General features: G+C 43.2%; 1 protein-coding gene across 1 annotated transcript; it reads right to left on the reverse strand.

Moving 5' to 3' along the window:
- Window positions 1–232: 232 nt before the first annotated feature.
- LOC308288847 (protein NLRC3-like) lies at window positions 233–8,487 on the reverse strand (the record flags this gene model as incomplete). Its single annotated transcript, XM_080730324.1, has 9 exons — window positions 233–825; window positions 1,088–1,134; window positions 2,047–2,124; window positions 2,421–2,591; window positions 2,686–4,337; window positions 4,725–4,885; window positions 6,703–6,945; window positions 7,139–7,190; window positions 8,383–8,487. 9 exons carry the CDS (start codon window positions 8,485–8,487, stop codon window positions 233–235), a joined length of 3,102 nt encoding a protein of 1,033 aa, XP_080586450.1.
- Between the last annotated feature and the right edge of the window lie 4,852 nt (window positions 8,488–13,339).

The raw sequence follows: 13,339 nt of genomic DNA on the forward strand, positions 1-13,339 counted from the left end.
ATGCAATAAAATAATTGTATTATACTGATATTATGAGGAGCCCATTCACATTAACTTTATAAGTTGTCTGGCACTTTTCATGAAGGATTATTATTATCTATTTTTTAATCAGGTCGGTCTCCACTTGGTCTCGACCCCCGTTGGTCTCAGTCTTGACCCGGACTCGACCCCCTCCCACACTCGGTCTTGACTCGGACTCCCCCCCTCGGACTTGGGCTTTAGGTGGACTCGACTACAACACCAGTCTTTCCTGGATCTGACACAGAGACACTGAGGAGCCAGAGTACCAGCACATGAACCCAGGGTACAGTGGCTCGGTGAAGGTGGACTGGAAGGTGTGCAGGTGTTTCAGCGTGTCAGAGGACACTCTGTAGAAGGACAGCGTGCCGGCAGCGCAGTCCACGTACACTCCAACTCTGTTGACGCCTCTGTTGGGGCACAGGAGGCAGTCAGAGGGATGGACGGAGAGCTTGGTCCCCTTCCCGTCGCGACACCTCCCGTTGTGGTTGATGTGGTAGCTGTTGTCACCGGTGTCGCATTTCAGATACCAGGAGTCGGCGTTGAACCCCAACCAACTTTCGGGACCCCGATCTTTCCTGTGGATGCCTCTGCGTGCCACCGCCACTGAGACGTCCCCGCGGCACTCCACCTCCCAGTAGCAGCGTCCGAACTGGGCCTCCCGGCACAGGACCTGCGGCCAGTAGTCGAACCGGTCCGGGTGATCAGGATACGGCTGCTCCTCTCTCACCCATGATGCCGTGTTGTTCTGGGACAGGAAGAGTTTCCTGCCGGCTGTGTTTGGGTCCAGTGTGAGCTCACACACATCTGAGAGAACAGGATACGATACAATACAACACCAGTTTACAATCAAATATAACTTCATAATAATATACACATATAGGGCCCTATTTCCATCCATGCCTTACCCCTTATCCCTAAACTCTTTTGCCATGTTTTACTATTTTGAAAAACATTTTTTAATAGCTGATGTTTCGATGTAGATCGGCTATTTGAAGCATTTTAAAATGTTTTTCAAAATAGTAAAAAAGAGTGATTATAATGTGATTTTGAATCAGAATACACTTACACTTCCTCACACCTGGTTTCAGCCTGCACTCACCACCTTGATCGACACTGGGGGTTGGAGGAGACACACAATCAGGTCTAAATATTATATTTGATAACAGAAACACTTTTTTATGTATTAACCATGTTTTTTTCTTTTTTCCAGTTCTTGTTTTTGCTCTCTTTCTTAGGCAAGAGGTAAGAGGTAAGGGGGGGGGGGGGGGGGGGGGGGGGGGTCACAGTTCAGATGTTGTTTTAAATTTGAGACAATTTGTTTATGTTCTGCATGCGCATGCATAGAGTGAATGGCAAATCGAGTGGCAAAGTGAGTTTAACGTTGTTTAATGCAATCAGGTAGGACTTTTCTGTTTGGATGTGTGTTAGTGCGGGGCTTTAATTAAGGGGAGACAATGCTCATTTTGTGCAAATCAGTTTAAAAGCGCCAAATTTTGCACAGATGTAGCCCAGGGCTTGCTCTAATGATTTAGCTAGGGCGCCCGAGCCGACGACCTTCGGGGTCGCCACAACGGCCAAATCAAGTTGGGCTCCCATCGACTTTACTATATAGGAGGAAAATACCCAGAAAGAAATCTGTTTTAAGTAGGATGTGAGGGGTCTAACTAGGGGTTTGTCATGATTCTGAATCCATTGCACAAAAAACTTTCCTTGGGCTAGAAATGGCCCCCCAAAACACCCACAAAACTGTGAAAAGTGATGACTCATCACTAAACCATCGTTTTGGGGGCCATTTCTAGGGGGTCAGTGACATGAAAATGTTTGAGAACCACTGATTTAGAAGAAGGATTTAGAAGACATTTATAGAATCAGGTCAAAAATATTGAAAGACTTGCATAAATGTTCACAAATGTAAAAAAAATAAAAATAAAGAAAAGTGAGTGCCGCACTGCGAGTTTGGTTAAAGTAATAATGCGTTCCAGGTCTAAATACGTTTGCATTGAGTGGCAGCAGGTCTCTCCATACCTTATAGTCTGCAGTTGTTCAACAGACAGCAGGCTTTCTTCTGATTCCCCTGGGTGATTGAAGCTTAGGTCCAGCACTCTGAGGTGGGAGTTGGATTTCAGAGCTGAGACCAGATGAGAACAGCCTACCTCTGAGACCATGCAGCCTGACAACCTACACACGCACGCACGCACGCACGCACGCACGCACGCACACACACACACACACACACACACACACACACACACACACACACACACACACACACACACACACACAAAATAGCAGTTATACAAGCTCTGCGAGCTTGCAGATCTGCTATTTTTGAAACATCCTGAAAATGTGTAAAATGTGTAAATTAAGCAATGATGTATTAAAGGTTCAAGAATACTGACTTGAGGGTCTCCAGTGTACAGTTTGGACTCCTCAGTCCAACACAAAGATGCATTATTCCTAAATCCCCCAAATCGTTATTGCTCAAGTCCAATTCTATAAGACTAGAGTTGGAGGTGAGAATGGATGACAACTGCTCACAGCATGTCTCGGAGAGGTTGCAGCCGCTCAGCCTAAAGAAAAATGAGTGCTAAGATTAGATGTTTCTATTTGCTTTCCTATAAAAGGAAGATGACATAATATATATTGAGTTGTTAGTTCACCTACAGAACTCTTTTCGAGGCTTTGACCACTGGCAGCAGTCTTAGAAGAGCGTCCTCTGAAGCAGAGTATTTCTTCAGGTCAAACACGTCCAGCTCTTTTCCTGATGACAGCAACATGAAGACCAATGCTGACCACTGAGCAGGAGAGAGTTTGTCTGTGGAGATACTTCCCGAGGTCAGGAACTGTTGGATCTCCTCCTCTAGGGAATGATCATTCAGCTCGTTCAGACAGTGGAGCAGACAGATTGCTTTCTCTTGAGAGAGATTCTCCCTGATCTTCTTCTTGATGTACTTGACCGTTTCAAGATTGCTCTGTGAATTATCTGCTGGCTGTTTCAGCAACATTTTTAAGAGAGCTTGATTCGTTTCCACCGAGAGGCCCAGCAAAAAACGGAGGAACAAATCCAGGTGTCCATTTGGACTCTGTAAGGCCTTGTCTACAGCACTCTTGTTGAGGTTCTTCTGAGATTTGCTTCTGAATAGACTTGACACCCTTGAGGTTGACATTAGGTTGACACCATCATTCACGAATGAGAGAAAGACATAAAGAGCCGCCAGAAATTCTTGGACACTCAGATGAACAAAGCTGAACACTTTGACTTCGTGCAACCCACCCTCCTCTTGGAACATCTGTGTGAACACTCCTGAGAACACAGAGGCATCTCTGATGTCAATGCCACACTCTGTCACGTCTGCTTCATAGAAGATGAGGTTGCCTTTCTCCAGCTGTTCAAAAGCCAGTTTTCCCAGAGACATAATGGCCAGAATGTCCTCTGGATTCAAGTCTGAATGTGTCTGATCTCCGTCCATCTTGGCAGTCTGATGTTTGGACTGAACCACTATGAAGTGGATATACATCGCAGTCAAGGTCTTCGGCAGTGCACCATTCTTCTCTGTTCTCAAGATCTTCTCTAGAACTGTGGCAGTGATCCAACAGAAGACTGGGAGGTAACACATGATATGGAGGCTTTGTGTTTTCTTGACATGTGAGAAGATTGTGATGGCCTTGTTCTCATCATCACTAAATCTATTTTGGAAGTACTGCTCCTTCTGTGGATCAGTGAACCCTCTTAGCTCGGTCACCCTGTCAACCGTAGGGATTCGATTGGCGGCTGCAGGTCGCGTGGTTATCCAGATGCGGGCAGAGGGAAGCAGGGTTCCCTTGATGAGGCTTGTCAGAAGGACGTCCACTGAGATTGGCTTTGTGACATCAGTCCAGATTGCATTCCTCTGGAATTGTAGAGATAACCGGCACTCATCTAATCCATCAAAGATAAACACAATTTGGGTGTCTTTGTGGCAGATTCTTGCTGTGTTGATTTCTCCAAAAAAGTATTGAAGAAGTTCCATCAAACTGTAGTTCTTCTCCTTCAGCAAATTCAATCTTCGGAAAGTGAATGGAAACATGAAGTGGATATTCTGGTTGGCTCTGTCTTCTGCCCAGTCCAGAATGCACTTCTGAGTTAAGATTGTTTTACCAGTGCCAGCCACTCCCTTCGTCATCACTGTTCTGATTTTATCTTCTCCAGGTAAAGGTTCAAAGATGTCTTCATGTTTGATTGGTGCTTCTGTACTTTTCCTAGAATCTGTTTCAATCTGACTGATCTCACTGACCTCTCCACTGTCTCCCTTTGTGATGTAGACCTCTGTGAAGATCTGATTAAGAAGTTTTTGAGTTTGACCGGTTTGTGTCCACTCTTGCACACACTTCAACTCCTCCTTTAGAATAGACTTGAGTTGTTGAGTTTCTAAAAGGCAAACGTGCACACACACACACACACACACACACACACACACACACACACACACACACACACACACACACACACACACACACACAGTTTAAGTGTTAAAAGGGCAATTGTATGTCTGTTCTTATAGCCTTTAACTGTGGTAACATTCTTCCATTTGATGTCAGATTAACTATTGAGCATATTTAGAAGCCATTATTGTTCACTACTATTTAGAAGCCATTACGGTTCACTACAGCGAAGAAGAGAAGGCACATCCTTGGATGTATGGAGGGGCCGGGTGAAAGCCTACGGGAAGCCGATCCTGGATGATCCCGATCTTAAACACCAAGGCCAACACCAGAGTAGGCACCTGCAGTGTCCGCACCTCGTGATGGATGGAGCAACTGTTCTCTACTCCGCGAAGCAAGACCACCATACCCACAGACACAGAGTCGGCCTCATCCCCTCCAGCTGAGCAGCACAAACGTCAGTTGGATGGAAGCTGGTGAACGATCGCATGGTCACAGCAAGGCTCTACACAAGCCATGCCAGAGTGACTATGCCCCAACTGAAGTCGCCCCAGACAAAGACATGGACGTAATTTCCACCCAGTTCCAAAGCGTGCTCAACGAGATCCCTGCCCATGACATGAAGCTGTTGATTGGAGACATCAATGCAAAGGGGCCTTCACACCACAGTGGGACCACACAGGTCTGGAAGCTCCACATATGACCATGGGGAGAGACTGCCGATGTAAACCAGCACCAACGTTCTCAGCATTGGCAACACTTTCTTTAAACACAAGCAGATCCACTAGATGATGTGGATATCACCTGGCAGTGACACCCGTAATTAACTGGACTACATCTAGACGTTCGCTCCCAGAGAGGAGCAGATGTTGGATCAGACCATTTTCTTGTGGTGGGTGAGAACAGACTGAAGCTAAAGAAGGTGCAGAAAGTGTTGCACAAGGGACCTTATGCAGTGGACAAGCAATGGTATATAAATAAAATCAGACCTAGTGTGAAGTAAGCAGTGCTATTCGTGATATATTCTTAATTTCATTAAGCGTTCTGCGAAGCTTGGCCAATGTGACCCTGGGCGTACAACAAACTTTTGCCAAGATGTAGGCCAGATTTAGGCCAGATAAGAATCTTTTCTTATGGGGGTGCACAGTGGCGCAGTCGGTAGCGCTGTCGCCTCACACCTAGAAGGTCCCGCTGGGGGCGCGTTCTCTCCTCCGTGTGATCAGTGCCCATACCATAGGTGGGGTTGGCAAAAGGGTGGAGTTTGCATGTACTCCCCGTGTCCCCTAGCCTAGTAAACGACCAACTTCCGCTGCGAGAAACAAATGAAATGGTTTCCGGAAGAGGGCGGATACGAGGCTACGTGTCCCCTAGGGTAGGTACCCTCACAAAAAACATGCAGTAATCTTGGTCTCTATACTGCCTCCCCCTGGCCAGCCGGGGCGCCTGATGGAGGTGAAAGGAACTGGTTGGAATAACGGGTCCTTCCACGCGCTACGTCCAACCGGGGAAACTCCTGGGTAGGTGAAAAGAAGCGGCTTGGACTCCGTGATGCATAGAAGAAAGCATGAGGTCAGTCCGTTGCTCTCCCCAGGTTGGCAGAGGGAGTTACAGGATTACATTAGACAATTGACACCGGGTGATAAAAATTGTGTGATAAAAAATAAATAATAATAATAATCTCTTCTTATCTTGGAAGATGAGGAGTATAGACACCTGGATAAGGAGGTTAAGAAGTGCTGCAGGAATGACAATTGAAGGTGGCAAGAGAAGAAAGCAGAGAAGAACAACATGAAGACAATCTCAAGGATCGTGCGGGAGAGCTAACCAGCTCTAGGAGCAAGGTTAATACTCAGTTGACCACATCTAATGTTTGAATTATTATTTGCAGGGGATGGTAAAGATCTGCTTGTAGAATTGTCTATATTCAGCACAGAGTCCGTTCACCTGTATTTGTGAATCATGCTAGGGTTCAAGTGGTTAATCCTTTTCATCATGTTAAAGCTGTTTCCGCTCTACTATAGTTTAATCAAATGTACAACAGCAGTTTTTTTGTCAAACAAAACTGTATTAAATGAGTTAAACAAGGGTTTTGCCCAAATGCTGTCGTAACTCACCATTGTTGGCTGAGGTTTCTGATGGAAGCACAGCTCCTGTATTAAGGAGAATATGGTAACAACGTAAGCTCAGTGAGCTGACCAGACATTCATCATGTAATGGGATTCTTTATAGGAAATCATTTAGTTGTACATCTGTTCTTACCAAGGCTTGCCAGCAGGTGGGGCTCATGTTCTTCAAGGGCACGGTAAAAAGCTGCTCTGGTCTTAGTTCCCCCTGGATCTAGCCTGGCTGTGTACAGTTGCCTCATTTGGTCCATGCTCGTCTTCTCAGCTTTAATCCTGGCATAGAGCTCAGGAGGGACCCTTTTTCCTAAACTGTCTACTATAGGCATGACCATGGAAACCTTTTGAATCAACCCTGCCCTGTGCTGGATCACAAAATTGGCTGTTTGCCAGAGACAAAAAGACAGTTGAGAGACATGCACCACAGGCGATTGATTATGTGATATCAATGGAAAAAACAAAAGGTCACTGGGCATTGCTACATCCCCACATATGTATTAGTGTAACAACCGGTATTTACAGTATGTTTGGTATATTTATATTTATTTTTGGAATAATATATTGAGGATGTTCACCTTTTTCAGTTTCCTCTGCTTCCATGTCTGAAGTCAAGCTGTCAGCAGCATCCTGTTGTACACACAGTCATGTTATTTCAGTAATATCATGCCTGAAGTGCTATTAAACAACATTATAGGGCCCTATCTTGCGCCGCCTTACCCCTTATGCCTAAACCTATTAGCCATATTTTACTATAAAAAAAAGCATGAGCTTGTAGATCGGCTATTTGAACAATTTTAAATCTAATTTTCTAAATAGTAAAAAAAGGCAAATCAGTTTAGGGATAAGGGGTGTTGCCTTTTACACCTAAAACCGCCTGGGGTGTTTTCTTTTCTGGTTTTCCTGGGAGGTTGTGTTTTATATAGAAATAATCATCCATGTTTCAGTATTTCTTCAATACAACATTTCATTGGCCCTCGTTTAAGCCCACTTTATACATCAGGGCAAATTGTGTGTGAGTGTTAGTGTTGATTTTTCGTCAACTAAAACTATGACGAAAAATATTCATCAACTACGACGAAAACGAAATAAAAACTGGGCTATGACGACTAAATTATTAAAACTATGACTAAATATATTGACAATTTAGTCAACAAATATAAAACTATACTAAATTGTTAGGGAGGGACTAGTGGATGAGAGATCAGTATAGAACTAAAATAATCATTTTATGTGTAGTTCGTGTGCAAGCTGTAATGGACATAATAAGAGCATATATATTTAAAAAACATGCTCAATGTTTTGATAAACAATTAATAACCAGTAAGGCGCCCTAAGGGCAAGAAGCGACCTCACCCAAAGGGCGAGGTTGCGCTGAAACAACAGAGCTTCTTAATACAGCACAGTTAAGAAGCAGGAGTTAAACTATTAATCTTGCTGGTCGAGTCATCATTGTGATGTCAGAACAGGTCAGCTATATCCATATCTGGAGTCCGTGAGGTCAGATGTAGAGCATGCTCCATATCTTGGCCATATATGACCCGTGAGTCCGTGACATGAGGCCTGATTGACTGACTGACTGACTGACTGACACACATGAGCTGCAGGTTTTCATGGTAAACACGACCGACGGTCGCAATATTAAATGTATTTTGTAGGTTGAAACATGAATGACATTTGATTGGCTGTTGAGATGCTGAGGAGCCGTTGCAAAGTGGCAAAAGGTCAGAGCTAAATTGCACAGTTTTAGTGTATGTCTCCATGTAAAACACAGGCAGTAAAGCCACAGTCATGATGTGTGTGGTCATCTGAAACTGTTTACCTGCTTTGAGGAAGCCTTGGTTTCTCCACAATCCCCATCCTCCTCTCCACAATCCCCATCCTCCTCTCCACAATCGCCATCATCATCCTCTCCGCCGGACTCCATCTCTTTACACTGCTGTTGAAACAGGTGTAGATTATGTCAATGAACATGCACGCACGCCTCGTTTCACAAGTTTTCAAATGTATAAAATATTTTGAAAATAGCGGATCTACAAGCTCACAATGTGTAGGTCGCATTGCGACATATTTTGAGTTTGCAGATCTGCTATTGGCCAAATGGCCAACATGTATATCGGGCTGAGGTGGATGCTCTATGTGTTGCATTAGCAATGAAAAAATAACTTTAAAAAGTACAATATTTGTAGAAGTAAAAGTGCTGCAAATTTGGAATACTCCAGTAAAGTAAAAAATACCTAAAAATGGTACTTAAGGACAGTACTTGAGTAAATGTACTTACACCTCTGACTCCTGCATGCATGCATGCTCTCTGTTTGCTGTAGTCATATTTTATGTTTTTTTTTTTTTTGCAGAAATCCGCAAATGGCAGAAAACCACTCTATTCCCATTGAAATGCATCGGCAGAATCCACCCTCATAGGTAGAAACAAAACTCAGTGTGACTGTGCCCTGACTGGAGCTATACGTACAGGCACACTTCTATACAAACCACAGTTACTAAAAATAAACATAAAACTGCAAAACCCCATTTTCAGCAGTCATTACTTTATTGCCCTCATGATAAACGATAAACTGCTGGTTAAATGCTAAATTGTTTACTAAGATAAACAATTGCAATCGTGACGGCACACCTGAAAGCCATTATTTGTTCAATAAACAAATTGTCTTTCCTGTGGGTTGCGGATTTGTAGCATTCCTGAAGTTAATTTATGGGTTTAACCAATGGACTTGGTTAAACCCATGACGTTTAAAAAAAAAATAGCAGATCTACAAGCTCGCAGCGCGGCACTGAGTGCCGCGCTGTGAGCTTGTATATCTGCTATTTTTCAATAGCTAAAGTATAAAATAATGAAGGCCCCTCCACCTTGGGCCCTAGTAACTCAGTCCCACTCCTCCCCCCCCTTGTGACGCCCCTGTGGCTCGGCAAGGCTTACCTTATAGACCAGGGGTGCCCAAAAGGTAGATCACGATCTTCCAGTAGCTAGATGATAGATGATGCACGTAGACCACATGACGTGACCCTAAACAAATACACATTTTTATATTTAAAGATATGTATTAGAATAGAATACCAAACTCCTCTTTTTGGCATCTGCCACTGCCACTAAGACCTGGAATGCAAGTCTGTGTCACTTTAGATTTGAAACACTATTTTTTAGATTTGTTTTTGGGCTTTTATGCCTTGATAGGACAGTAGACTGACAGGAAATGGGGGGAGAGACAGGGAGCCACATGCGGCAAAGGTCGGTCCGGATGGGGAATCGAACCAGCGACGCCGTCAGGCATAAATGCCTATGTGGTATGCGCCTGGACCAGTAGGCCAGCGGGCGCCACAGATTTGAACCACTTTAACTATTATTTTATGCTTTAGCTATTAAAGAAATAGCAGATATACAAGATCACAGCGCGGCAACGAGTGCCGTGCTGCGAGCTTGTAGATCTGCTAATTTTGAATAATAATAATAAATAAAAGTCTTTGAATATTTTTGACCCGATTCTATAATGTCTTCTAAATCCTTCTTCTAAATCAGTGGTTCTCAAACTTTTTCATGTCAAGGACCCCCAAAATTATATTTGGCCGCAGACCCCCATCTCAAAATATGTTGTTCCAGGGACCCCCCAGAAGCAAATACTTGAGTTACAAATGTTTGCTTTTAAAAAGATATATTCAAAGACTTGCAAAAAAAAGAAAAAAAAAGAAAAACATGTTTTTTTCAATAGCAGATCTACAAGCTTGCAGTGTGGCACTCTGTGCCACGCTCTGAGCTTGTATTATCTGCTATTTTTCAATAGTTAAAGCATTAAATAATTCTAGGCCTAAATGATTTAATAAACCACTGCCAATGTGTCTACAAACACAAAGCTAGTCAACTACTCATCTAAGGTGAACTCACATCCAGATGAAAGTCAAAGAGAAATGTTCTTACCTTCATGTGCAGAGGAGACGCTGCTTCTTCACCTCCACCGATGCCGAGCGTCTGAGTTTTGTCACTCCCGCAAGCTCATAAACTGAACATTATCTGTGACGTCAATCTGCTCTTCCCCCGAAACTGTGAACGTGTCAGGTGACATCATGTGCAGGTGGAGACCTCATATTTCATATTTAAATGTTTTATTTATTGCTGTCAAGAATACAACAGTCTTCAACATGCCGGTGGTGGAAAGTACATTTACTCAAGTTATAAGTACAATTTCAAGGTATTTCTTTTTTTTCCCCTTCAAAGTTGCAATAACTTACTACAATGTCTATTGTACTCCTCTCCACTATCACTAGTTACTAGTTACTTTGTATATTAAAGGACGTGATGTGAGCTTGTAGATCTGCTATTTTCAAAAGGATCTTTAAAGTAGAAAGTACTCGTTTTCAGTTTTCAAATGAAAAAAAACTTGTGAAATTCTGCATAACGAGTACTTTCTACTTTTGGTACTTTAAGTACATGTTGATGACAATACTTTTGTAGAGTACTGTATAGTACAAAGTATTCAAAAGTAGATTTTGAATTCCAGGCCTGGAATTTCGTCATTTTAGGGACAAGGCCAATTGGCCTTTGATGTTGTCCATTTTTTTAGGGCACAAAGGCAAAATGCAAGGGCAGGAAGGCCATCAAATAAAAGAAGATTTTAGTCCATTGAAATAATTTGTTGAATCTAAGGGTTAGGGATGATAACCTAATCCGCAGTGAAATAGATAAATGATGGTATTTACAATCTGATGAATCCATGTTCAGCCCTGCACAAATCAAAGTCACTGGATTGGTTTAAAGACAGGGACTTGGGGGACTTAAGATATCAGAATCTCAACAAAAGACACTGGTGTTATTATGACAAGAAAGAGACACCGGTGTCTACTGTCTACATATTGACAAGAAAGAGACAGAGTGGTACAGTACGGCCTCTGTGGCCTCAGGTCATGCCATTGGTTGGAGGGGCATGAGGCCAAACTGAAGGGCAAATTCCTGCCCTGCTTGTAACAGACTATTTCTACAATAAAAGATGTTGCCTACGTTGAATCTAATTCCTGAAAACGCCCCTGCTTTAAGTTAAGGCATAAGAGCTGGTACTGAAGATAATCAAAATACAGACAGTGCCCAGGTTACAAAATTGTGGGATAAAATAATTAGAAAAAAAGACCTGAGGCCGATAAAAAAAATGTGTTCCAACAGTTTTTTAAAAACAAATGTTATATCAGTGGTGCTCATGCTCAAACTTTTTAATGTCAAGGACCCCCAAAATGATATGTATTTGGCTGCGCATAGTTACGCTTAGGGAAAGAAGAGCCTACTGGTGGTGCTGGAATGGTGGTGGCAGCAAACAAAGCACATACAACATCACTGGCAACTTTGGAGGAAGTCAGAAGAGACCCAACTTCTCTCAAATATGGCTGCTGCATATATCCTATTGATCAGCTGCTTGACACGTCACACACATCCCTCAACACATGCGTGTTAACCTCTCGAGTGTATCTGCCTGAACTAAACTCGCAGGCTACGTATCATTCATGAACGATTAATTGTTAATTTGTCACTTGCAGTGAATCAGCGATAGCTAAACACAGAGGCCACCTGTGAACTTAAGCGTCTCTTCAGGGAAATCTGCTATTCACTCCAAGTGTCATGACAATCCACCCCTGCGTTCTCCATTTCTATCTTGACCTTCATTGTGACCTTGACCTTTAAGGCAAAAAAGTTATGTATCGTGTTGTGTTCATGTAAAGGTGATCAGAATTGCAAAGCTGGATGTTTCATAACGCCTCCATAACTCCACGTTCATTTGCTGTTCGTTAAACCTTTAAAAGCGACAATATTATAGGAATGAGTCTCCTTTCAGTAAAATGTGGAACGCCCTACCGAAGGCCTTAAAGGAGTGTAAATCCCTACCTTCCTTTAAATCCGCTCTGAAAAGCCACTTACCGGCGGCTGCTACTCGAAAATGTTAACAGTAAACCTAGCCTAAACTTACCCTCCCCCTGATCCTTCTATTGTAAATACCATTTATTTTTGCATCAGTTTTTTCCGAAAGTTTTTCTTTCTGCGTAGTACTGTGTGTCTGTCATCCAATGTTATATGAGTTAAAAAAGGATGTCTATGTAAATAAGCCATGTGCTTTCCTGAGCGTTTCCTTTTAGTTGACCTTGTACCAGTGAACTGTACTATCATGAAACTGTACCTTTTTCCAATGCAAACTTCTCATAAATTCTTCAATCAATCAGTTGTCACACAAGCTCCATTCCGCTTGTCATGAGATGTGGCTGCTGTTGGCACAGAGAGGGAGAGTATGTAGTTAAAAACAGAGATGACAGGATCGGCAGAAAACAAAAGAGCCAGAACAGCCCGAGGCAGGTGTTTCCAAGCAGGTTATTTAATTATACAGTACATCACTGTCTGTCACACACATTTATAATTATGGAACACTATCTGTGTCTCCTAGCTGTGCTGGGTGTGGTGTGGGTGTGGCTTGGCATGGCAAGGTTGCCATCTCATGCCAATGTGAGGCTGGAGACACGCTCATGTTCACACGGCACACACACACGCACACACACACACGCACGCACGCACGCACGCACGCACGCACGCACGCACGCACGCACGCACGCACACACACACACACACACACACACACACACACACACACACACACACAAGTCTGCCGATCCATTCACTGTCCTTCTAATGCTATGGACTATGGTCCACTGGCTGCCAGTAAAGTTTAGAATCCATTTTAAAGGATGACTTCTCAACCTATCTTCATATAATTGGTCCTCACTAACGTTCGTGATAA

Source organism: Nannobrachium achirus (genome assembly GCF_963921795.1).
Source record: "Nannobrachium achirus genome assembly, chromosome: 7".
NCBI lineage: Eukaryota > Metazoa > Chordata > Actinopteri > Myctophiformes > Myctophidae > Nannobrachium > Nannobrachium achirus.